Here is a 26,794-nt window from a genome sequence, read left to right on the forward strand (position 1 = left end):
CATTTGATTTACCACATCTCCTATCTGCAGAAGGGCTAAGAACTCCCACAGGTTGCTTTCAGCTGAAATGAGTGGCATTAGCCTTTCAAATAAACACTTAAGGAATAATCAGCAGAGGGAAGAAGTGCCAGACCTTTGTCCTTCTCTTCAGTACCAACATGACATATGAAAGTTCCATTTTAGTGAAAATAAATATCTTTGTTTTTGTTTGGATTTAGCTACAGATTTATGTCAAAATCTGATGAGACTGCCACTAAATGATACAGTATTTCAAATGAAGTTTTTAGTGCAGTAAACACCTACTGGCTGTCCTCACCTACAATTTTACTGAGGTAACAACACCTTCCCACCTCACTTCAATGTAATTTTTCCTTCCATCTAAATACTGTTTGGCTTATCAGAAGTTTTTTATTAAATGAATCCATGTAACATTTTACAACTTCATTTGACTTACCAGAGATCACTATTTTAGTCAAGAAACTGACACTAAAGTTTGCTAGTGCCAAAGAAGTTTAAGCCATGTGTGCTATGGTCTCCAGCTCAGGTGTTCCACAAATTAAAAAGGTGAGAATCTACTGAAGTCAAGGGTAAAACCTGCCTTGACTTCAGTAAAGCCTAGAATTTAAAAAAAAAATTATTATTCATTTAAATTTGTTTATTTTTTCAAATCCATTCTTCCCTATCTCAGTAAAGCCTAGAATTAAAAAAAAAAAAAAAATATTATTCATTTAAATTTGTTTATTTTTTCAAATCCATTCTTCCCTATTTTATGTTCATAGTTCTTGGTTAGATTTTGGAATTTAGCTCCAGATCAGGGGTCTGGATGGTTTCTGCATCCCCAGCAGTGCCCCACTGAGCACAGTGGATTAGCAGTGCTGGAGAACAGATGAAAAGCATTTCTGAGATACTCTCTGGGAAGACATCACACTTCACAACAATTATTTTATTGTCACTGCTTTAAGACCTCACCATATCTGGGACATTATTGCTCAAGTGAAAGATCAGTCACATGTGACATACTGCATGCAGTGACATAAAACACAGAAAAAATACACAAGGCCAGAAGCCCTGTCACTATGCTGATCCACTCTGTAATTTACAGTTCATGCCACATTATTGCAAAGTTTATTAGGAAAACTTAATGCACCTTCCTAAAGCTTTTAATGATGACTTTTCAAGTTGTAAGTGGAAAAAGAGTGCAACAGGAACTGAGCAGGCCTGTTTTTACCTACCCTATCAGCTGTATCAAGTATTAAATAATGGCATCATATCCTAAACAAAACTGAAAATGGGTATCTCAAACACTGGAAATGTTTGGAGCAAGGATTCTGGAATCACAGTGGTTTACCAGTGCCACTGGAACAATTTCTTAAACAAATTCAAGAGGAAGAAGGGAAGTGGCCCAGAGTGACCAACAACCTGAATGCACTAGATCTGAGAATGAACAAAGATAAGTAAGATGCTGGGAATCAAAAGGAAAGGGGAAAGGAGTAGAGTATATGCAAATTCTTGTACAGGAATGACACAACTATCTCCACAGGCTACCTGGAAATAAACTTCAAATTCAAGTCTTTTTAGCATCATTTTTGAAATTGATGTTAAATCACAATGGATACAAGCCAATGTTAGCAAGGCTTTAGATTATTATTAGTAGTAGTAGTAAATGAAGTTAGTGATGAGAAAAAGTTTCATCCACAGAGGATCTTTTCTCAGACTGCTCCTAAGGGTACTTGAAGGCTTTAATCTTTGCATGGTAAAAGAGAAGCCTTGGAAGAATCATAATTATCCTCCTCCATAAGCAAGAAGGCAGCCATAATAATTTCCAAGGAATGGCAAAGCAAGACTGTTGGTGGCAAGTCTGTGGGGGAAGAACTGCAGAGTACAAAAAAAACCCCAAAACCAAGTTGTTTTAGTAGATTTCAGTTTAAAATGAGTACTTAAGTTTCGTATCCAGTTTTCAACTTACTAAGGAGTTTGAAAAACCCCTTAGTAGTCAGCAGCTGCCATGCTACATCAAGGGAATTCTTAATGTTTACATTGTGATGTAACTTAATAAAATTAGTTCAAGAAGGAAAAATGTTACCTTAAGCACAGAAAATGTTTTAAAATATGGCAAGGAAATAGTGGAGATCACTTTTCAGATAACAAAGTGATAATTTGTAGTTAGCACTTCCATGGCTAACACTGAACTAGAACTTTGCTCTGGTAGTAGCAACAACAGGGAAATCAAAGACAAGGACTTATTCTTTTTGAGTGGCTGGGTTTTTTAGGTGTAGCAGGCAAACATTTTGCTTAGTGAATTATAAGTTTTTCTTTAGTTTTTACATGACTTTTCAAATAGTGCCATTAATGAAAATAGAGACTGAAGTTGTTAAAATAACCATTCAAAAAGATACAAAAACCAATTAGAGACAGATTTGAAATACAATATTTCAAACGTCAAAGCAATCCAGTTTCCTTAAACACGTATTTATCTAACCTAAGATTTATATCTATGACTTTTCAAAGTAATTTATACACCAGCCTCTCCATAAGCTGTGTTTTAAGACAACACTATATGAACAATAGTGGATTTTAGCTATTACATTTACACAAACTTGTTTCAATGGATTTAAAAATAAGTGGTATTTTTAAACTTACCAGAAAAAGGTTATTTTTCCTGTCAGCTATTGCCTATAAGACTACAGTACAATAGACAATACTCCTTCCCCATTCTTTTATGAATTATCTTACACAGGGTCTTGGTCAATTGGAAAGAACGGAATCAAATCTTGTCACATGCCTGGCAAACATATCCCTCAACTGAAAATAACTTAGCCTGAAATAGAAAATCTGTGGCAGTCAAAACATTTTTCTTTAATTGAGCTACCTATTCATGAATAACAAACTAATACAAACAGATGTACTACCAAAATGATGAAATTATTTGCAAGTTGTTTGGAGAAGAACTCAACTGTGTATGATTCAACACACCAAGAATTTGTTCAGAAGCAAACAAATACATCAACTCAGAAGTTTCAAAAGAACACCACAATGGAAATGTTTCGTTTTCACATTTATCCATCGATCCAATGTCTCAGCACAGTGACATTTGTAGAAACTGACCTGTGTGCTAATGCAACACTCACGTAAATTACACATTAAACCCTGCAAACACTAAAAAGATAAACACTGATACTTCCCAGCTAAATTATGGATATACCTGTTGTAAAAATGTCATGTGAGATCAGGAGCAATATTACACAAAATCCTGAACATCACAGCGTAAACCTGAGATTTTGGCAGTTTTATCAAAATGTCCTAAATTACTCTGTATGAATCACTAGTCCTCATGTCTTATTCATCATGTGTATTTGTTTGTCCCAAAGAAAAAAAAGTAGACAACTTTTTTTTTGTCCAACAATACAATAAATCAAAAGTAATTAGGTATTATCAAATTAAATAGCATAAATAAAAAGTATTTACAGTATTTTCTAATTATTAGACAACAATTAAATTGTGCAACAAACTTAAAACACCCAACATCAAAAATGTGAAGTATTACTTAAATCTTCACATACTGATTTTACAAAAAAACTATTAAAATATTAAAAAATTTCCATTTTATCTATTTTAAACAAAGAAACTTCAAAAATGTTTAAGACTATTAAGAGTTATCAATTACACAGGCACTTCACAGGTAAACAATCTACAGTACAACTGAAAAAAAATATTTGGCACCAACCTAGAAGACTGGAAAAACTCAATAAACTGTGTCCTTTTCTCACTGTATCCTGTTCTGTGTAATCACCAGACACTCACACTCAATACTGGCAATGTTAGAAGTGCGTAAGTTACAATCAGGAGTGCAAAAAACAAAGAACGCAAATATTAAGCTTTCAGAGAGTGAAAGGGGATTACAAGTGATCAGTTGCTCACATTTTTACCATCATACCATCGCTACATTTTTGACTCATCTTTAAATCAAATGATTGACTCAAAAAATTAAAGTGACGGGGGGTGTGCTTTGTACTTTCAAAAGTAACTCAAACAACATTTTCAATGTAAAAAAAGAAATCCAGCATTTAACTCTAACACTGAGATGTTAAATGGCAGCTTTTAACTTAACTGGAAAGAGAACCTGATGCTACCAGATTCTCTTAGTACATCCAATTACAAAAGAAAAAAAAAGAATAGTTATGTTCTTTTAACTGTGAACTGACTCCAAGGTTTTCACACACAGCTCCAAAGTAAGGCTCTCTACAGCATCTGGACAGGTTTTAGTTTTTGATGGCTTGGGTGTTCCCGTGTAGGAGACTGAAATGCCTCAGAGCAATCCATAACAGAGCAATGGGAAGCTGTCTAGCTGCCAAGAAGTCATGTCACATGGAAGAAAGCTGAGATACTTTCAATGCAGGCAACTCAAGCAGGGCTTGAACTGTGAGGCCAACCTTCACCAGACCCCTTTCCTCCAGAATGTGATGAGGCAAGCAAAGTCTCTCCTGCAAAAGAACACAGGACATTTAACCAGTTCCATGCCTTTGTCCCCAGGGCAGGTAACAAACACATTCTCTGAAGCCACACACATGTCAGGAAGACACTTGCAGAGAAAACACCTTAGGCCTTAAATGTCCCTGTGCCTCTCTACAGCAACAGGATGGGCAGAAACTTGTTATAGTTAGGATCTGTTTGAAGTGTTAAACTATGACAATGTCAGAAAAGACAAAAAAGACTGTTAAATTCTTAAAGTAAAGTAAAGCACTTTCTTTTCGTAAGCAGAGTCAGAAAAACAAGCTGGTGGGTGCTGTTGGCTCAGTGGCCTTCTTCCCCCTTCCCCTGTTTTGCAAAGTTATTACCAATCTTTGCCTTGGGATAACTTAGAAGAGCTGACAGACTCAATAATGAACCATTCTCCAAGAAAGTCATCATTCAGTCTCAAAATTCAGCACAAGCTGGACAGTCCTCTCAGCTGCCAGCTGGTGTTACAAATAATTCACAAGGTAAATCTGAGCACCTCTAGCTTCTGAATGGCCTGTGGCTCCACATGAGGCAGAAGCCATGGCAGAGCAGTAAACCCAGCTTCTAAATCTATCAACTAATTTACTTCTTGCACTAAAGAAGATCAAGGCAATTTTCTGTCTTATAATATGCAGGAAATTATTTATTTTTTAGGTTTTTTTCCCCCTCATAAAAGGAGGTAAGAGGATACACTTGGCCAACAGAAGCACAAGTAATGGGCTGCAACTACAGCCATGCTAAAAAAGACAGTCAGTCATTCAGACTACAGATTTCTGTAAGTGTAGAGTATTTCCTAGGCAGCCTGAATTCATGCCAAAATGAGTTGCTAAACTCAAGACTTTCAAGTAATAAAACATTACCCTCTCAAGTCCGTTCCTTTGGTTAGATGACAATATATTTTACAAGGAGGTCAGTGGTTTTTTTACTATTAAGAACTGACTAGAAACCCATAAAATAGCTTCTTCAAGTTCACCCCATAAGCCTGGAATGGAATTTCTGTTCAGATCTTCAAGTCCCCTGGTCAGTGTCATAATCACTATTGCTCCCTAAATAAAGCTCCCCTCACCCCCCAAACTCAGTATTTGCTGACGTTTTCCATAGTTATTAATAAATCAATAAAGCAATTAGTGTACCTGTGGAACGCCCAATTTTTTACAAGCATCAAGAAAGTTTTCAACATTTCTTCGGCACTTTGCCATGCTGAGTTTAGGCTGTGAAGACAGGATATTAAATCTTCATCAGACATTCCTGAAGGAGTGCATATTTCTGATGTAAATTCACTTACAGTTACTAAAGCACAAGACACATTCTATGAAGACTCAGTATGAGGAAAATAGCTCTTAAACTAAACTTCTGAGCCTCACTTAATGCTTCTTCCAAGAAAAACCTACATGAGTAATGTAGCAAATCAATGCGGTAAACATGAGTCACAAATGTTTAATATTGAAATTCAAAAGCTTCTTTTCATGTAAGATGTACCAAAAATGAGATAAATGATTTGTGCCTTACCACTGCTGGCGATGGGACGTGAATGCTGGCAACAGAACGTGGCCTTATGTGATTGGCTAAATGGCAAAGAACCACCCCATCCATCAACGCTGCTCCAATGTCATCTGGCAAAATTACCTTCAACCTGGATTCAAGGTTCTAGGAAAAGGGCCATAAGTAAGTTACTCTCAACATTAGCTGTTTTTTCATTTTAAAAGCAGGGTATTTTAAAGCATGTAGATGTTTAAAAGGAACATTTTAATACTGAAGTGAAATAAACAGAGTAAATTTACGCCTTACTCAGTATAAACATCCTTTTCTCCTTACAGGCCTTGCGTTCCTTTTGTTTGTATTGCTGGGTTTTTCATGTGTTTTATGTTATTTTGTGGGGTTTTTTAAAATGACACAACAACATACATCGAGAAAGATATTCTGCCAACAATGACTAGAATACACAGCTCTCAAGCCCATGTAACAAACTCGCTGCTCGTAACAGGAAAGCACAGAACTGAAGGATAGAACTGTTATGCTGAATATGTGATCAGTGCTTAGTGGGCAGAATCTGTGAGTTGAAACCATACAGGATTTTATGAGAAAGAGGAAAATAAAAAGAAGGGAACAAAACTGGGAAAAGTTGTTTTGCAAAACAGAGAAGGCAACCAATGTTTTTTCCCGCCCCAACAAGACTTCACTGTTCAGGAAGTGAACAGACAAACATCCTTCACAGAAGTTACACCACAAATCAGCACTGCCCTGAAAAGCAAAGCAGCTATGATTTAGTTTACTCTAACTGCTAAATGCCTTGAAAACAGAACTACACAAAAAACAATTTACTAGAAATCTGAAACGTAGATCCCATTCAGGATTATGAAATTTGTAGCAACTTTCTACACTCAAAAAGCCTTCGGTCATTTAGAAAGCAATAATAATTTTTCTTCAGATCTCAGGTCAAACAATAGCAAACACAAGCAGATTTATTGTGGCCCTAGAAAATTTAAAACCTCAGAAAAAAAATTCATTTCACTTTCTTTTTAGAAAGAAAACAACCCCAACTAATTCCCAGTTGGTATTTTGGTTGGACCCAAACAAGTACCAGCGCAGCCTGTTACATGAAATTCCTTAGGAACAAATACCACTACAGGGATGCCCTTGTACCACTGCAACAACTTGGAGGCCTTTAAAATGAAGATTTAAATTGTGGAACAGAGCAAACCAAATGCACTGTACCCATATGGTGAATGATGGTACCTACACTGCGAAGCTGTCTGATTTGTTCCCTCTCTTCCCTTAAATGTTCCATTTTCCTCCTCATAGTGAACCCAGGATCCAGTGCACCATAGTCCTGGCGTGAGGCACGGCTGAAAGCTGTCAAACATGAGGGAAGTCAGTCAGAATTCAGATGGAAAACATTCCAAAATTAAAGATGTATAACTGAGGATAAAAACAGGAAAAAACTGAAGAACTTTTAAGAACAAATATATTTAAGCATCCTGCTAGAAAAGATGCTGCCTATGAAACATTTTTCAAATAAAATGCAGAGATCATCAGACTTAAGTGTAAGTGGATAATTAGAAAATAAGGAGACTGAACTGACTTCAATATTGAACTATCAGTATGGGACATACAACTCCATCAGCACTTCTTCCAGAATCTCAATCTAGCTTTTTAAGTATTTGCATGTTTTACTTTAAATCAAGTATAAAGCCTTTAAGCCATCAAACCTCAAGAACAATTGTCTACTGTTTCCCTGTTCTTTGACAGTGACTAAGTATGCACAAAATAAAGAAGCGGGGAAAAAAACTTTAAAAAAAACCAACCCTCCAAAAAAATCTCAAACAAATCACTCTGCAACTTGAGGAGCTTCCAATTATCTGTTTGCCAAAGCAGCTGTCTGTGCCTTTCCCAGTGCTCTGCAGTGATAAGTAAATTGAGTGAACTGCTGTACTGTGACATCTGCTATGCTTACTGCCTCTTGCAGCCTGGGAAATAAATACACCGTGTTAGAGAACAGCAGCTTACCTGACCTTGGTTTGAGACCAAATGGACCATGAGTGTTACTATCTGTCCTTTCACAATCCTGTTAAAAGAGATGAAATCAGTTTTCTTCCACTCATTAAAAGAAATAACTTTTGTTCCCATTAGGATACTGTTTAAATTATTCTTGCCTAAGGAGAGTCCTTCTGCTTAACTGTAAAAGTCTTTTGAGGAGGACAATGTAAAATAAATTGAATGAATGTAACCTTACTACATATAGATAAAACTGTCATAATAAGAAAGAAAAGTAGCACCAGATTATCTAAAATGTATTGCAAAATATTTCAAACTACTGCAAACTATTCTGTGAACAGAGTTTAAGCCAGCTGTAAGCCAATGCAAATGCAAGTGCAAATATTCTCCCAATGTTTAGCATCAAAACATTTCTTAAGAAATATCTACTTCCAGCTATGAAGATCAGGTTTTTCTCATTTCACCATCTGAAAAGACATATGCACTCAATATCTTGGTATGTACAAGAGATACCCTTGTTTCATTCCAGTGTATTCTAGGAGAGGTTTCAATTCGTCTCTCTCAGGCTCCTCACTAACATGAGGTAGAAATGTTAATAATACTTGCTTTATTTTGATTTAAGCAGTGCAGTGCTCTCCCAGTGAGGTTCCATGCACAGCCACCCCTGAATGAAGCTGGAAGGCTGCACCACAAAGGTGATACCCAGGACTGAGAAGGATTAAAGTACTTGAGAAGTTTCACCACTTTTGGGTTTCTGGTGAAATATACAGCACTAAACCATAAACTTCAAATCCTCTCAGTGACCACATGCCCTGAAGAGCAGTATTCCTTAGGAAGGCCTATCAAATATGGCAAATTTGGTTTTTGTTTCATTAGTATTTTCATTAGGAAAAATAATGGAGACAAAGCAATGCACCTTTCCTCACAGCAGTCAAAAAGAAGAACTTTAGAGGAGACCAGAGTTGCAAAGGTAAAACAAGTTGTAATATCTGTCTCTAGTTTCTATCTCTTTTTGAATTTTTATTATGATTACATACTTCTAATGGTAATTTCAAAGGAAACAAACAGCTTTGTATCTGCATGGAAACCTGGTGACAGCAATGAACACAAAGAAATGTTTGTTGAATGAAAAACAAACCCACAAACTTGTACCTCAGACGACACAGGAGACTGTGGAGACACATTAGTATTATCACTGTCTTGCTAAAAAGAAATCAAAAAGATGAAATTATAAAAATGAAAATGATGATTTAACAAGAAACATGAAATTATGAAATCCATGAGTCATGTAACATTTATCAAGTATGCTACAAACTGGCAGCAACTAAATTTAAAATATGTAAGGCAACAAACCACTGTTCGCTGTTTATACCAAATATTAGTTTTACATCACCTCTGTTTGATAGGTGAATTAATTTTGCTATTACCAAAGCAAGCAAACATCCTACTGTTCCCCAGCAGGCAATCATGACATTTTTTTCAAATAAAGGAGTATAATAATTATTTCTGCTATGGCTTTGGAATGCAAAGTTAATTTGTTCAAAAAAGACAAGAGAATAAATTTATTTCGTAATATTTCACACAATTACTACATCTCACCTCATCATTTTCATTTCCACTTGAACTCTTTCTGGAAGACTTATACTGCAAAACACACACAATTATTACTTTAAAATGAAAGCATGGTTTTCATTTGAACTAAAAGGCTTGCTTTCACTCAGATGTTACTTATTACTAATGAAGCTGCTGAGAGAAAAGGCCATGTTACAGAAACAAAGGAACAAAAAGAAACAAACCAGAAAAGAACATGACATTTCTAGGCAAGACAAGATCTTCATTAGCTGAAGAGATAAGTGCATTTTAAAACTAAACACTTGTATAGTATGAACTCTGCATGTGACAGCTGATCCAAATGAAAAGATCTTAACAACTGCTAACACAAAGCATTATTTCTTAGAAAAAAATTATGCAACCTGTGAAAAGTGCTTTTGTAATATGTTTTATGTGACTAAGATTGCTTACACTTCAGGAGATTGACTTGACATTGCAAAAAAATTAGATTAAAAAAGATTAAGGCTGCCTTTAAAACTTCAAAGTCTGATCACATCCTTTTATGTATTTAAGACAATGCTTTACCCACAGGTCTGTCTGATTTGCTGTGTGCTGCCTTCAGCACTGTCCCACTTCCCTGATTATGCAGAAAGTGGAGACAATTAAGGAAGAACTGAACGAAAAAAGTTTACAATAGTGGCATTTAAAAAAATAAATTTATTTAATTGTCTACAGATCAAGTGTACTAAAAAGTAGAGAAGGCCCATGCAGATCAAATTAAAGAGATCATCACTGCAAAAGTCTAAGTTTGTGGGGTGTATGTGGCCAGGCTACTCTTCATGATGTCACAAAAATGCAGGCTGAGCAAGAGACAACTGTATTATCACTGTTTTCTCACAACAGCACTGGTGCCTATTTTTTTCCCAGTTTGCCGTGGCAAATAGGCTCTGTTTCAGTGGCTTACTGCCTCGGTTTTGTACATGAAACTATGAAACAGTGTCTTTTGTTACTGCTACAGGCTGTTTAATTCACTGAAGAGACCCATCCAGAGCTGTATATAATATGATTTCAGGCATCTGCTTTCATCACAGAGCTCACAGCTGACTGGGAAGTTATGAGGAACCACTTCTGTATTGGTAGCACAGCTCTTTAACCAGGCAAACCACTGAATTCTCTTTTACTGAGAGGTTTCTATCTCTTTCTCCTTCAATGCTACAGCAAAAATTAATTTCAGGATAAAAACCCTGGAAAGAGGATACAACTCCACAATCTCTTCAGGAAAAAAAAAGTCTTCTATAATTACAACAATATATCTGAGATGTATGGCATGCTCTGTTCTCCCAAGAATTTCATTTCTTTGAAGTTCCTTGGCATTTCACAAAGATGTTTGATGGCGAAGACCCAAGAAACTAATTTCATAAGTGACAAATTTAATTCTAATTCAACCTAGCACTGCTCAGAGCTCTCCTGTTTCTCTACTTAGCCCAAAACAAACGTTTCCCAATGCTGCTAGAGCTTTCCCTCTGTTCTGCAGAAAGCAGACACTGGCACCTGCTGACTGAGGGTGCACACTGCAGCAGCAAGGGAACAATGAAAATATTCCTTCTGAAATGAAAACTAATGCCATGAGACCCAAAAGGCATAAATCATTCCTAGAATCATGCTGCAAATAAAAAACAATGTATCTTTTCTTTGTACTAAAAATAAGTATATAAATGGCTAAATAAAAATCCCTCCAAATAGATGGTGAAGGAACAATGACAAGATTAGTTTTTTGTTTTGCCAGAAAACAACAATTCATTACTTTATTTTATTTGAAAGATAAACACAATCTTTGATCATTTTTTCTCTTTATTTTCCTGCACTCTTAAATTATCCTAAATACATACATAAATATATTAATCAAAAGAGTAAAATAAAAAATATGTTACATGCAAATTTAAAAGCATCACAACCTTTGAGGATTTATCTTTACTTGGTTTTACAGTTTGTCTTATTTAAAACTCTTATTTAAAAAAACAAGCATCATCCACCCTCACTTCCCCCATTACCTTGAAATACTCTTTTCTGATTTGTTTACTTCTCCTCCTTTCTTCATTCTGCCAGATTACTGGCTGTGTTTCTGGCCAGTGCTGCTCATCCACTGAATCCTTCTGGTTTTCCAGTGGCTATAATAGTCAGAAATACTTTTATGTAAAATGTAAACATCCCTCTTGTGTATTAGCACAAATTAGTATGAACTACAATTGTTAATTGTTTGCCTGCCTCAATCTAGCTTTATGACCTGGAAGTTTAACAGTCTTAATGGTGATTCTGGTAGAAACCACTTTTTTTTTTTTTCAAATTCTAAAACATATTTCACAGAGGAAAAAACCTATGAAATAGTTCTTCAGAAAGTAACACTTTTCAGCATTGAGACTAATTCTGTAGGCAGGTTAGGAAACCACCACAGGTTGCCAAAAATACACCAGTTTCAAGTGTGGTCAGCCACTAGCACATCTAATTTCTCACTGTGAATATTCATCACACAGAGAAAGGATGGCTGCAACAAGACAGTTGGAGTAGTTGTTGACTGTTTCTATCTAAAAGATTATACATCCCAACAAGCTGGAAGAGAAATCTCTCTTTCAAAGCACTGCATTATGCAATACATACTGAGGAGACAGCTAAAGTAGATTGATTCTTAAATAATAATAAATATATATGACTGCCTACTTTATGAAAACTGTAAGTAGACAATCGAAATGGACTGTTTCCTAAGGGTACCACAACATTTCTGTTTCTTCTTGCAAGATATGAGGGCCTTTAAAGCAATTGCAGATAACTCACAGATTGAAATAATAAAGTACTCTTTAACTGGAATTTTGTCATATCATGCAAGCTTCTCATTGAGGTATGGGAAATGAAAGGCCTACATAATTCAACCCATCTAGAAGCTGCATCTAAAAACCAAACTGAACATTATGGTGAGGCAATACCTTTATATGCAAAGACATACTAAACCCAAGAAAGTAAAATTTATGCCTCATTAGTTTCAAGACCTGAAAGCTGGTACCAGGTACTCCATTACAAACAAGTCAAACTGAGGCATAAGATCTCCAAAGGGTTTACATTTTCCACCACAATTAAGATATAAAGCAGGTACCAGGTACTTTTAAAACAAAAGGCTTCCATTACAAACAAGTCAAACTGAGGCATAAGATCTCCAAAGGGTTTACATTTTCCACCACAATTAAGATACCTTCAAGAACTACATGTATAAGCAACCATACAAATGCATAAAGTATTCTGCCATAGAGACAAAATCAGGGAAACAACAACAACAAAATCATTTCAATATAAAGCCACCACATTTACAATTGAATATTTACCTGCCAGCTGTATGGGGACACTGAGGAATTCACTTCATTTGTTGAAACACTAAAAAGTAAGATGAAAGGCATTATGAAGCACACTACTTTTTGTGTACTTTAAAACAAGTTACTTGAAAATATCAAAGAAGTGGCTTCTCCACAGCACTACAGTATTTTTTTGCCATCTGTAAAAGATGTCATAATGTGGCTTAAAAGTATGACCATTTAACTAAAATATGAAATCATATTTCACTCTCCATTAACAGAACTTGACAATGTGTCTTTGACACAACAGTATTTTATTCACCTAAAACTTCTTTTGAAATTTTTAGTTTGTTTTGGTTTTAAGTCTCAAAACTGCCTGTTTCATTAACAAAAAAAGTAAAAATTTAATTCTTCCTGGATTGCCCTCTAATAAAGAAGCCTAACAGAGGTGTACACTTGAATAGTTGACAGCAACTCACAGAGAACCTGTGGTAAGTAAGCAAGGCCTGGAAGGTTTCAGGTAACAGCTGCAGCATGAGTGTCACAAGCACAGGACATGTGTGCAGCCAGCTCTGCAAAACCACAGGTACCACAGAGAGGGGAGACAGCCCAAGTAGGATGTGTCACACTGAAGGAGCTGAACTGGGTCAAGATGCTCCCCTGAGGTGCAGCTGAACTACAGAGCCATGGCACAGAGCCATTCCCACCCCACTGCTACCCAGCACCACCAGCTTTTTTCTCCCCATGTGGGTCTGGACATTTCCCAGTTCCCTAAAAACAAGGCTTTGGGTATTTCTGATATTGATAGTTTCTGGGTTTGTTGTTGTTGGTTTGGGTTTTTTTGCTTTGTTTTGTATGTGGGTATTGTGCTTTTTCTTTTTTACTTCAAAGAAAAAGCCTAAGCACAGCTCCTGCAGACAGTGGATTCCTCAGTAACACACCCTCCACAAACAATAAAGGTGCTGTAGGCTGCACTCCCAGCAAAGCTTTTCCAACAGCTCTTAAGAGCACAAAAGGACTGTCAAGGAGGAAAACGGAGATGCCTGAGCACAGTTCCAGGGCCACCCTGTGTAACACAGGATAAGACATCTGCACAGCACCATCGGCTGTGGGAGGAGCTACAACCTTCCCCACTGGAACTGGAGCTCTGAAACATAAATGAATTGCTGCCATAATCAAACCTACACATTTGTTTTTGTATGACATCTACTTTTCTAAATGCTCAGAAGAACTTTTTTTTTTTTGATCTGAAAGAAAGAAGCTCAAGAATAGATTACTCTTGTAGCTTCAATTTCATCATGAGCTTTTAAAAGCATTATGACAGAAGATGGCAGTAGTAACACAATAAACAAAAATGAAAGTAATAAAAGATTGAAAGCTGTGATATATTTAAGTATATCAGTACCATTTTTCAGATTCCATTGGCTGCTTTGGCCTGTTCCTTGTGTTTACTGAAACTGAATGATTAAGAAGCCTAGGGAAAAAGAAAGGTATTTAAAACAATTTTCTTAGAATGTGTTACTTTCACTGCATCACATTTCCTGTAAATAAAAAAGTTTTGAACATGAAGTGGCACCTTCCATAAAACTAGAATGTGTGTGTACACATATGAAATCCAAGCCCATTCCTGCTTCCATTTGAATTAAGAGTATAATTTCCAGCTCTTGAAGTATTTCAAATTCTGTATTTTAAGGAAGCAAACCTTGGTGGTAACTCAAATCAAAATGAAGTCTCATCTTATTTTTCTCCCTAAATAGATACTATCTCAACTGATCTCACACCTGTGTAAAGTGATGCTGCTCTCAACACAAAAGACCCCACTGTTCCCTGAGATTAGAACACAAAAAATAGCCAGCTAAAGCAGACTAGAAAGGATAGAGACAGACTGAGCACAAACAAGTCACTCAGGAAGGGCAGATGAGAAGGTGGCTGAGCACTGCAAGTGCAAAGGAAACGTAGGTAAAAAGGTGAGGTGGAAATTGAGAAACACAGACTAAGAACAAAATAAAAAAAAAATAATGCAGTTTAATGGAAATTCCATTTTTCTAAATGATAAACAGAAAAAAAAAAGCCTAAACTTAGATTCAGAAAGGTGTTTTTATCTGGAGCAAAGACATACCACATGTGTGTGTGTGCAGAGGAAGATGATACGATCTACTATGGATGTTTTAAGTGTTAGAAATAAAATTATCAGTAACACTTAAAACTAAATGTTTTCAAGTAAGCATCACCTTGAACTTAAGTGAAAAATTCTGAACTCTTGAAGGTAGCAATATTACACTTTGACACTGACTTCATGTGCAGAAGTGTGATGGAAGTGTATGTACACAGAATTATATTGAGAACTAGAATGCATTAAGAATCAGAACACAACCAACTATTCCATGGAAGAAAGTAAAACAGTAGGCCCCTTTTTATATTTCTTTACCATTACGTAATGCAGCACAGCCATTAACTTTATATGACTGATGATTTTTCAATCAAACTTCTCTGATTACTGTGATAACTCTGAGCTCAGTAATCTCATTTGCAGTATAAACCTCTCATTGTGTGACCCTCAGTTTAATGGGATTATGAGAAGTTAAGCCTGTAAACCTGTAAATGTCTGTAAAAGTTAAAGCCTGTAAAAGTTAAGCCTGTAAATGCCTGCTGGACTCAGTCTGTAGCATCTGCTTCCTCTATTTTGTGTTCAGAAACTAAGTTTAGAGGGGGCATTCCAGAATTAATTGATACTACAGCCTGAAAAAACTGTAAAAAAAAATATTCAGAGCATGGGTTATCAATCTAGAATATAAACATGCTTTTTAAAAGTCATTACTTTTTCCAGAGAACCCCCATAGAAACTAGCTTTGTTTTCAACTGAAAGCAATGAGAAATTCAGTGGGAATTTGTAGCAAACAACAATTAGAAGTAAAGAAAAAAATTAGACTCAGCTTGATGCAACACTTGCACTACAACTGACATTGTAGTGTAAATGCAATGATTGTATATACTACAGGCTATTCCTTTTCTATATTTATTATATGAAACACAAGGAAAAACTATTCAAGCTAATTCTAGCATATATATACATACACTTTTCAGCTGCTTTTCACCATTTCTGTGCAACATGTATATAATTAATGACTGAGTTCATAATGAACTAAAATTATTTATACAAAGTATATTCTTATACTTTCTAAAACAAAGCCAGTAATTTTTGAAAGCTCCTGTTTAAAAACTAAAGAACATACATGAGAAAGTAACAGCAAGTTCAGTATGTGACATCTTGCAAGCCCAGTTACAGAAATCTCAATTTCCTGTGGAAGAACGAACTTGAAAGCTTTTAACTAAAGAAAATAGTGAAGAAAATTAATCTGAATCTACTAAATTGCAGACAATTGTCAAAATAATTTGTTCAGCTGAAAGAGGTTCAGGAAGAATCACTGCAGGCACATTAATTACTGTCTTCCAGGAAATGCAATGCAAAGCAGAGTACGTAACATGAAAGTAGAAGTAGTGAGTTCAGAAGTTACACTCAAGTGTGGTGTTGATGGTCCACCAATAATTTCAGCAACTGCTGCCTTTCATGCCATCACTTATTAAACCCAAATCTTTATTGTATAGGTCAATTATCAGGCCAAATACTGATGATCTGACTGATTCATGAACTAAGAACTTGCATAGGACACCTGAGCTAGAACTGCAATTAATTTCCAACTGATGATTCCTACAAACCACACCAATTCTGTTGTTACAGAGGTAGAACACAAACTAATCCTCTGAAAGGGTTCCAAAAGTCACGCAATTTAAAAAACCTAAATTACTCAACACCACATATTTATATATTCTACTTCTATTTATATATTCTACTTCTATTATGCAAGCACAGCATCTACTCCAAAGTGCTTGACCAGGTGAGAAAGACAACGGCGAGACCAACAAAGATAATAGAAAATATTTTCTCAAGTTTCAGGATTTAAAGAGTGGAATCTCTTCTCAGCAACTTATACTTTCAGATTTTTTGCAAACATAACAATGATTAACAGACATAAATGAAGTGAAAATGGTAGTGTTATATTAAGGTTAGCTATCTTCAAGTTTAGACAAGCAAGTACTACCCTGAATCTCTAAAGTGTAAAAAGACACTAGAAATCCTGTGCAGTGAGACAAAGATGATTTATTTTCAGCTCGTTCCAGAGCAGTCCACTCCCTTCACATCTGGCTCTGCTTTGGGACTGAAGCTGTGCTCTTCTGGATTTGGACAGTTTTAGGAAATCACTGCTGCCAGGTAAGAACCCAGACTTAATTTTGATGCAAATTCAAAGAGCCTTATTTGGAACCAATGAAAATTAATTAATCTAAAGTACCCTACTATATTTTGAAAAAGACAAGGAGTACCCAGACTAAGTTACAGAGCTTCATTTTATAAGGCAATAAAGTCTGAAATCACTTCATTCAACACCTACATGTTTGAGTATAGTCTACGCTATACTCCAAGTTTTGTATATTACAAATACTTCCACCATGGGTCAAATGCAAAACAAATTATCTCTGACAACAATCACTTTAAAACCAAAGTATCAAACAAACAACACAAAACCACCAAACAAATAAAACCCCAAAAAACTGAAAGCACCACTTTGCATGAGATACTATATCTGCGGTTGTAATACTTAAAAAAAAAATAAAAGCCTTTAAGGTTCGGGCTCAAGTGTTCTTTGAAGAATTGCCTAATTAAATATTTTTCTTAATATTTAATCCTAAAGAATAAAGAATATATTGCAAACTAGTTTTGATAGTAAAACATCTTAGGCTAACTCAGCCAATCCCTTAACTCTGGGTTTGCTCAAGAAATGGCCAAGAGCATTTCTTTTGTCCACACTTTAACTCTTTATACCTTGATGCACGTCCTGCCGCCCTGGTCCTCTGGAAGAGCTTTTCACTGAATGAAGTTCTATAGCTTAGTGGCCTTCGTCTGTATTCACATTTCATGCACACCAAAGCCAAAGACGGAAGGAGGAAGCAGGATAGGTTGATGGGAGAGGACAGGGAAGTCATTAGCATAGCAAGCAAAAGGAGAGGAGACTGCATAATATTACAAAAACATACACTGAACAAACAGAAATGCGATTAGTAAGGAGTTATTTTGTGATGCTTAACTTCCCTGAGGATTCTGTTCACTGATTGACCATATTTTCCACAAATAAGCATATATACATCTTCACTAATGCTAAATAATATTCTTATTGCCAGTTAAAAAACACCATGGATTCAAAATCAGGGCTAAATTTTCTATTAGAGGAAATTTGAGCTCATTCACCTGAAGATACATAAGCAAACGTTAAAACAGAAATGCTAAACTAAGAAATAAAACGTAAGAAGTATTAAGATTGCACATTTGCATAACTGAAGACAAAGCAGAACAATTAGCAAGACCAGTGCATTAAAGACAAACAACACATGACAAGTAAAATTCAATTTGCAGTACTTCAGAAGAGGAGTGGCTTGGCATTTTAAATGATTAGATAACCAGGAAATATGTAATCAAACAAGAGCCTCCTGCAACATAAATAACTATCATATAAAAATCTAATATGAGAAAAACACCCTCATTCTCTCATCCTTAATAGGAGAAAATGATGCATTCTTGGCCTTATTTGCAGTACTTTAGTACTGAGAATACACTAGCATTAAGATTTCATTCCTATTTCTCTCCTCCCTGTGAACAACCAATTATTGAATGCAGGGCTTGGAGTTCTAAGCAAAACCTATTTTATCTTTCATACATGCACACTACTGTTACTATATTTACCTAATATAAAATGCTGGTGAATTTTTAAGACCCTGCAATTCATAGTACTGGGATCTCAGTTTCTCTGAGGGCTTCATGTGTATTTCTTAAAAGCAAAGCAGCAGAATCTCATAATTACACACAAATTTCAAAGAAAAGAACATAGCATTAAAGTTGGTATGAACTTGCATCCATTACTGTGGGATACTGAATGAGTGTTATGAACTATTTCAGTTAATGAACTACTATTAAATACAACTTTCACCTCCCAGAGGAGCTTACCCTAGAAGTACCTTACAGCATTTGCCTGCGGAAAAGAACAGAAACTGTTCCTACACCAGCTGGGCCATTTCTATGTGACTCGAGCTATTCCTTCCTGTTCTTCATCTCACACAGTTGCTAACTTGTTCTATTACATTCCTTTAATCTGCTGCTTGTTCCATGGCTCCTTTTCAAGAACTGCTCTGTTGAGATGCCCATAACGAAGCAGAGAAAGGCAGGCAGCTGAAATGATTTATTTTTATCCATAGATATTGTCATTTGACAGAATAATATTCAAGCAAATTTCCCCTTCAGTCCACAGGATATTGGCTGAAGGAAGTACAACCTAAATTAGCTTGTATCTGAATAAAGATAACCAGTCATAAACAAACTGTAGGGAGGTTGTGTAATTCAGACAAGAAACACAGGACAGGTATCTTGACAGAGTCTGTCACTTCACTCCTTAGTAGCTGGACAAAACTGTTCTCAAAATAAGTTGTCAAAAGCCTCTGGGTATAAGAGAGGTTAAAGAACAAATTAATTGTAACACAAGTTATTTTAACTAATATTGTTATACCTGTGTTTTTGTTCTTGCTGCAACAACTGAGCTGCAATTTTTCTCAAGTCAGTCACTTCTTTGAGTTCATCATCATCTTCAGCCAGCAGCTGTTCTTTCTGAAGTCTGAAAAATTAAACATTAGTGACCTGCCTGACTTCAGTGAAGCAAGAAACAGAAATGGCTCATTATGGCAGTAACTAAGCAATGCTTCCTGTAAGTTTATCCTCTGACCAAGAGGAACACTTTATTCAGTATGAGAATTCTTTCCTCCATATGCAAGGAGCTTAAAAAAAACCCCACTATCACCCCTGCCACTACTAGTAAAACCAACTCAAAAAAGATGAAGAAGATTTACCTTTTTTCATCCCCCCAGTCCTCATTTTGTTCAGTTTTCTGGGATTTCTCAGGATGCTTTCCCCGTTCCTTCAACAAAATGGAAAAAAAAAAAAAGTTAGAATTTTATTAAGGCAGAAAAAAAAAGAAAAAAAATCAAGGCTTCTGAACAGTTTTTCTTTTGTCAGTCTCTGGTACCTTGACATAGGAGAGCAGGGGGCCAATCTGTGCATCTCCCTGCTCAGGAAGAGCTCCCTCCTCAGCGTTGGGATCAATGTAGTCAAATGCCTCTTGGTCTAGGGAGGATTTATGAAGAATAAGAAAAACAGCTCTCTTGATCAAATGTTATTCTTGAGAGAAATAAGTACTTATAAAAAATGTCAGATAAAGATAAAACATAGAAATTGTGCCTTCCTAAGCTAGCAATAATTTTTTTTCCTTCCTCTCAAGCCTTTTCTGCTTGTGATTATTACATTGTTTTCTGAACTGATGAAAATAAAATATCAACACATGATCCTGTCATTTTGTGCCATTTTTCTTACATTAGATTACCTAAGCAAAGTATCTCTGTTACCTAAAACAACAAATGCACTACTGGCATTACCTTTCTGTGGATCGAGTTTACTTCCCAAGACGTGATTGTCATTCCTTAATGTCTGTTCCCTTGTTGATTCTGACACCTGGGAGTGAAGGCTGATTGTATCATCATCAGATGGCTGCAAAGACACTCACATTTAGTGCAGAACTGACATGGAAATGGTGTTAGTATATGATTTCCTACATTCTCATCATATCATATTAATTAGAATCAACCTTAACCAGAAAAATTAAAAGAAATATATAAATAATTTGTGTCTGATATGGCAGTCTAAAGGTTTAAACTCAACTGTAAACATACTGAAAGAATATTAAATGCAACTTACTGAGGTATTTCTCAAATGATATAAAGTACAAGGGAAGAAGTTCCAAAAAAACAGAAATTACAAATTCTACAGTGAAAAAATACTCACTTCTGTAGTGGACAACCTTTTATCCCCATTATCACTTCCAATGCCAGAGTCTGGTCCATGGTTTTTATTGGGATAAAAGTCTTCCATGCTACATTAAGAAAAATAACACACAAAATAGCCACACAAGAAAGAAAGAAACAGTAGTTTTACTTTCCATAAGAAAATAAATATCCTTTTCAAAATATGTTCTCTATACTCAAAAACTCCACTACTCACCTGTCTGTGAGTGGCTGGGAGGGGATTCGTTTGCCTAATGATGGAAGATCTAAGGAATCTGGTTTTTTATCTATTCTGAGGCACGCCTGAATACTGAGGAATTTAAATATATGTACTTTGCCTTTTAAACATATCTGTTGGGAAACACAACACAGGAACAAAAAGAAGACTTAATTACACAGCATGTCTGCTGAGAATACACCCCAAGAAATAACTGCAGCACTGCATTTACAGCCACAACACCCCAAAAGAAGAAATACACAAAATACAGCTAAAAAAAAAAGAAAACTTGATTGGTATAACTTAGAATAGCTTCCTCTAAAATCCTAATGCAATTTTCAGTACTTGTGTGCTTTAATACTAACCTGTGCTGGTGGTATCTGCATTGGATTGTTATCCAAAACTATAACTTGTAAGTGACGTAACTTTCTGTAACAAATGGGAATTTCTGTAATTTTATTACAAGAAAAATCCAGCTTTACCAAGGGAAGGTCTCCTAATTCTGCATTCAGGGAAAAAAAAAGCAAACAAACAAAAAAAAAAAGAATCAGTTATCTTCTTAACACTTTGCCTAATTTGCCTACATCAATGGAAAGAAGATGAGTAGCTCACCATCTGGCAACATATGGAGATTATTTCTTCTTATGTTCAATTCTCTAAGTGACTGCAATTTTCCTATTTGCTGGGGAAGAACTTGGAGTTCATTACAGCTAATATCCTAAGAAAGATATAATTAATAAATCAACTGAACATCTTAAATGAAATTACACAGAGGAATACTGTGATCAAAACTATTATAAAGCATACTATTAAAAGAAAAGAAATCTGAGAAAAGAAACCAAACTATCTTGGATTTTCCATGGACAAGGTGTACCATAACAGATCTTGCTGTTTTTTAAAGTGTTTAGTGATTCCAGAAATTTCATTCAAGAAGTTAAATCAATGAATGATGAAATACTGGCTTTGAAATGAATACTGTAGCCTAGGAATGAGGAGCTCCTGGTACAGTTCCCAGAGCTGTCAAAAACTTCTTGCGCTATTGCTGGCAATTGACTGGCATTCTGCTCCTCTTCCAAAAATTCTTTTTCCTCAATAAACCTTGAACCACCCCATGAAACCAAAAAAGAGCAGGCAGTAGCAATAGCAGGCTCACCAGATTTTTGGATACAAGCACTAGAGGGTGACAAAGCTGCATCAAGTGAACACAGACTACAGCTATTTCTGCCACTAATTTAATATTAATTTATGTAGAGCAGAGTGATTGAATAATCACAGAGCCTTTCCAGCCTTCTTATGTTCTATATAGGTATAGCACAGGTACTGGAATGAAACTCTCTACTATGTCCTCAATCACCATCAAGCATACATTCTGGGTTTCACAACCTTGAAAAATAAACCAAAAAAATCAATAAAACACGGTAACCGAATTTAAATTTTGTAGTTCTATATTTAAAATATATTAATACTTTATTATAATGAATATATGAGATATATATATAGATAGATAATGCTTATATATATAGTGCTTATAAGTGTACTTACTACAAAGATTCACAGTTGCACTTACCAACTCCATTAGATCTCTCAATTTTCCAATTTCTTCTGGAATGGAGACCAGTTTGTTATTGCTGACAACCAGAACTTTCAGTGGAAGATCAAACAGGTATTTTGGCAATGTTGACAAAAGATTCCGACTTGAAAGCAAGAAAAAGGGACAAGAAAGGTTGAATTATAATCTCATATAGCTCTCAGGGAATCTGAGCTTAGTATTGTACAACTTTTCTCCCACCCCAGATCACATTCTCCACCTATTACAATTTCATCTACAGTGTCCATCACAAATTCCTTATCAGATACAGCCTATTTCAGGTATATGAATTTTAGATCCCCATTTTACTTAATGAAATAAGGATGTACTAGGGCAGAATCTAACACCAAAATGTACAGAGAAATCTGTTAAAAGAGCTAATGTTTGACACTTGCTTTTGTCCTGCTGGTACCTTCAGATGAACCAGCTGATCTGACAGTCTACCAAGCCAGAACTTTATACTGTTTACATTGCTTCTCATGTCATGTTGTTGGGACCCTCCTGAGCTGTCATAAAAAGTCCTAAACTTTTAATTATTTTGCTGAGCAACAGGCTGGAAAGTAAGCCTTAATTAAAATGTTTTAAAAGGTTTTGGGGATTTAAATAGCTCTTAACTGAGAAAACTGTTTTGGATTTGATGCAGCTAATATCAGAAACAAGGAGTACTGTGGAAAACAGGGTCAGGAGAGTTTTCTAGATTCCCTCACCTTCCAGAGCTCATATCCATCTTCTGTTCTAGTGAGAAAATCCAACCATATGTTTTCCAAGTTTAAAAAGAGCAGTACAGCAGTGGATGTAAATAATGTGCAAAATGAGCAGGACTTTCTGGCCAGAGTAATTTAGCCTCTTGATAGCAGCAAATTTCTATAGCTGTGGTTCCTGAACATTGTCTGTCTACATAACATCAGAAACAAAGAAAACTGCAAAAACAATGACCTGATGAAGCAAAATGCCAACTCTCTAAGGAGATATGTTAAATAAAGACCAAAACCAACCACCATTACTCACCTAATGTTAAGGTAGGTAAGCATTTGCAGGTTTTTAATAGATTCTGGAATAGACTTGATGCAGTTGTGATACAAATTTAAAGTTTCCAGTGGTGCAAACAGCCAGACATCAGGAGGAATTTCAGTAAATCTGTTCTTTGAAAGATCTAGAAGCAAAGAGAAAAAAAAATTCCTTTTTTAGTCAAGACTTTCCCTGCAGTAAGAGATAAAAGTACCCACTGTTATTCTTGTCATGCTCCTAAAAATTAAGGTGTTGCAAGAAGTGTAAAATAATTCAGTTTTACCAGATGCTACCGCATATAATTAATACACAAAAGAGCCTTAAAATACTGAAAGATTATTGCTCAATATGCAATTACAACAGAAAGTAGAAGAGTGACAGGAATTCAAAAATTCATTTCCTACTACATAGTTACAGTTACAATGACGCTGAATATCAATTATGATTGTCCCTCCTCTATCAAGTCTTTGTTCTGTGCAATTTTTGGGTTCCTTCCCCTCCAACTCTAGGCACAACAGTAAATCAAGGCAAAACCTCCAAGTTATTTCTCCTGTTTGACAGCATTAGAATCCAATGTCATTGTACAATGTATCTGCAATGCTAAAGCCAAGTTCCCAAAGCATCCTTACACAGTAACTGATTCTGCAGCTACACATTTGTAACTGAACTAAAAAGAGGATAAAGTTGCATAAACCAATGCCACAGTTATTTATGTATAAAAGTCAAGATGCAATTTAACCTGGGCTAAAAGCAGAAAGAGGAGAGATCTTTGACCATGGAAACACAATTCTTGAGCTAAAGTTATTCTGACAATGCATGACTGCATTATGCAAATCTGCATGCAGGAGTTATGACAAAACAGAGCATTACCAAAATGCACAGCATCTCTGACTATATGAAACCTTGAAAAGAACCAGAAAATACAAATGAAATGTGACCCAAGAATCCTGGAAATTATCAGCTAAACTACCAAAGCCGGTGCCATCAAAAGTCCACCAAACTACCTTGGAAGAAAGAGATATTTACTTGAGAACAACTGCCTAGTCTTCTGAAAGGAACTCTGGCTGCCAACCCGAGACATTTCAAAAGGATGTGGTTTCTCAGAAATGCTGAACAAACTCTTTTAACAGAGAAGTAATACAGATCCCTTGCTATTTCAGGCTTTAGTTCTCGATTTTTAACACTCACTGGAATAACTGTTTCTGCTTAGCTCCCATTACATTATCACTGGAATGAACAGTTCTGCAAAAAGTCTAGAAAAGGGTTGGAAAATTGGCTCCAAGTCATTGTCAGGTTCAAAGAGAGCTCAACAACCTGAAGTTCAACTGGCAAACCAGCTAGGAGCAGCATTTCTCAGGGCCAACACTGGGATCAATATTGCTTAGCTTCTTCATCACCAACCTGGCAAACAGGGCACAATGTGCCTCCAGGAAGTGCAGAGACAGCACCCAGCTGGAGGGATGGGATGAGAGCCAGGACCTCCCCTGGCAGACACCCAGAGTGAATAAAGGCTCACCTGAGGCAGATCCCTGCTCACAGCAGGGAGAGCTGCAGGACAGCAGGGCAGAGGAAAGCTGTGCAGAGCACACCCCCTGATGCTGCACACAACAGGCTGAATGCAGGACACCAGGGTGCTGGGCAGAGGGAATGGCCTCCACTGTGTGCTGCAGGTGACCAGCAAAGAAAATAGACTGGTAAAATGAAACACATCTATCCACTGCTGATGCAGAATTCTGCAAACTCTACCTCCAAGAGGCAGAAAAATACGTTCCTAGGTTGAAGGAGTGGCATTCCTAATTAACTGTGAGAAAAATGCAATTAAGTTAACTAAAACTGAATATCTCAAAAAAAAACAACTGAACATCTCAACAAAACCTAAAAAGCTTATTTTAAAAATAAGCATGCTTGAGGAAGTTTTCAAAACTAGTGAAGTTCATTTTCTGTTTTCCACTACATCAGTTTTCAAAATGCTACAGAAAAATGACAGCTTTCACACGAAGGTTTTCTGCGAAACCCTTTTTAAACAAATGCTCTCTTGTTCTTATATTCAGCAGAGTGTGACACCTGCATGCACAAGAGATGCCCCCAGTTTTATTGCTGGCCCAGTTGTACAACCTCCACCACATGCTGAAGCCTTTAGTACAACTCAATTGCAGAAAAAAATGAAACTAGCTTTAAGCCTCTTCCTGATTTGATTTTATCAGCAGCTGGAAAGGTGACTGCAGGCTGGTACAAAGATCTAGTCCACAAAAGAAATGACAGAATCCCACACAACTGTCACTGTTCCAGAAGCAGCACTGTAGACCTGAACAAGAAGGCTCAAGGGCACCACAAAAATTTTGCTACTCTATTTGCTTGAACCACACTTCAACCACACATCTTGTGGTTAGTTAGAAAGTCCCAGGTTAAAAACAACTTTGCTATTTCTTCTGCAGAAATAAAATCTAGAGGCAAGGCCAGACAACAAGCAGAGGATGCACCAATTCTCTCCTCTGGACGAGTGGACCAGGGGTGTAATACCCCACAGGAACATAAACCAGCTGTGGTTCCCAGCCTGGCCTGACACAAATCACAGCAGCACAGTCTGGCTGGAGCCCCTCAGTGTGCCCTGGTACAGAACCCACACAGCTGCACATCAAAATACGTACCAAGGTCACTGTATTTGTGTATTACTGCAGAAACCACTTCTCTGGAAACAATGCCTTTGAAGACACTGTGGGGCAAAGATTACACTTTTTTATTATGAAACCTAGAATTTCTATTAGAATAGGAAATGACACCCACTATCTCTCAACAATAAAATAAAAAAGGTAAATAAAGAGATGGGAGGTAGCATGACTTCTATTCCAAGCAATTTTTCATTCCATCATTGGAAAACAGCACTAAAATAGCTCCAGGGGTTGGTCCAGATTTTTATGAAGAGAAAGATTTGAGTATCTACAGTTTTTCACCCTATTCTCATATTGAATGTACTTGCAACTTTTTAAAACCAAGTAAAGCTATTTTTAACCAAACTAAAGGATGATTTCTATTCCAAAAACATTTTCATAACAAGCAAGAAGTTTAGGAGATAGTATTGCCTATTATGGTAAATGAAATGTAGATGTGAAACATATGTCATTTAGGTACTTTTTGAAGACTAGTAATACAACAGATGACCAAGAA

At 36.3% G+C, this 26,794-nt stretch overlaps 1 protein-coding gene across 2 annotated transcripts; it reads right to left on the reverse strand.

The window, feature by feature from the left end:
- Positions 1 to 694: 694 nt before the first annotated feature.
- LRCH2 (leucine rich repeats and calponin homology domain containing 2) lies at positions 695 to 23,770 on the reverse strand. 2 transcript variants are annotated; one of them, XM_039717391.1, is made up of 22 exons: positions 23,630 to 23,768; positions 23,329 to 23,515; positions 22,601 to 22,727; positions 21,646 to 21,751; positions 21,399 to 21,535; positions 21,034 to 21,167; positions 20,818 to 20,905; positions 20,412 to 20,523; positions 20,006 to 20,103; positions 19,830 to 19,897; positions 19,493 to 19,597; positions 17,761 to 17,838; positions 14,287 to 14,355; positions 12,915 to 12,963; positions 11,595 to 11,711; positions 9,592 to 9,636; positions 9,145 to 9,195; positions 8,005 to 8,062; positions 7,238 to 7,350; positions 6,007 to 6,144; positions 5,631 to 5,708; positions 695 to 4,481 (listed from the first exon to the last, which is right to left on the reverse strand). In XM_039717391.1, the coding sequence occupies exons 2-22, from the start codon at positions 23,346 to 23,348 to the stop codon at positions 4,362 to 4,364; spliced, it is 1,911 nt and encodes a 636-aa protein (XP_039573325.1). In that variant the 5' UTR covers positions 23,349 to 23,515; positions 23,630 to 23,768; the 3' UTR covers positions 695 to 4,361. The 2 variants fall into 2 exon arrangements, with proteins under 2 accessions (XP_039573325.1, XP_039573324.1); XM_039717390.1 differs by lacking the exon at positions 23,329 to 23,515 and having other exon boundaries at positions 23,630 to 23,770.
- Positions 23,771 to 26,794: the final 3,024 nt, after the last annotated feature.

This window comes from Passer montanus, unplaced genomic scaffold, assembly GCF_014805655.1.
Source record: "Passer montanus isolate IOZ18808 unplaced genomic scaffold, ASM1480565v1 scaffold38, whole genome shotgun sequence".
Lineage (NCBI taxonomy): Eukaryota > Metazoa > Chordata > Aves > Passeriformes > Passeridae > Passer > Passer montanus.

Coding starts and splice junctions, on each gene's coding strand:
- LRCH2 (XM_039717390.1), bottom strand. CDS start 23,652: ATGCTTACCTACCTTAACATTAG. Junction 19,598..19,829: donor GACTGGGGGGATGAAAAAAG/GTAAATCTTCTT, acceptor TTAATTTTTCAG/ACTTCAGAAAGAACAGCTGC. Junction 4,482..5,630: donor AAAAATTGGGCGTTCCACAG/GTACACTAATTG, acceptor GTTCTTTTGCAG/GAGAGACTTTGCTTGCCTCA.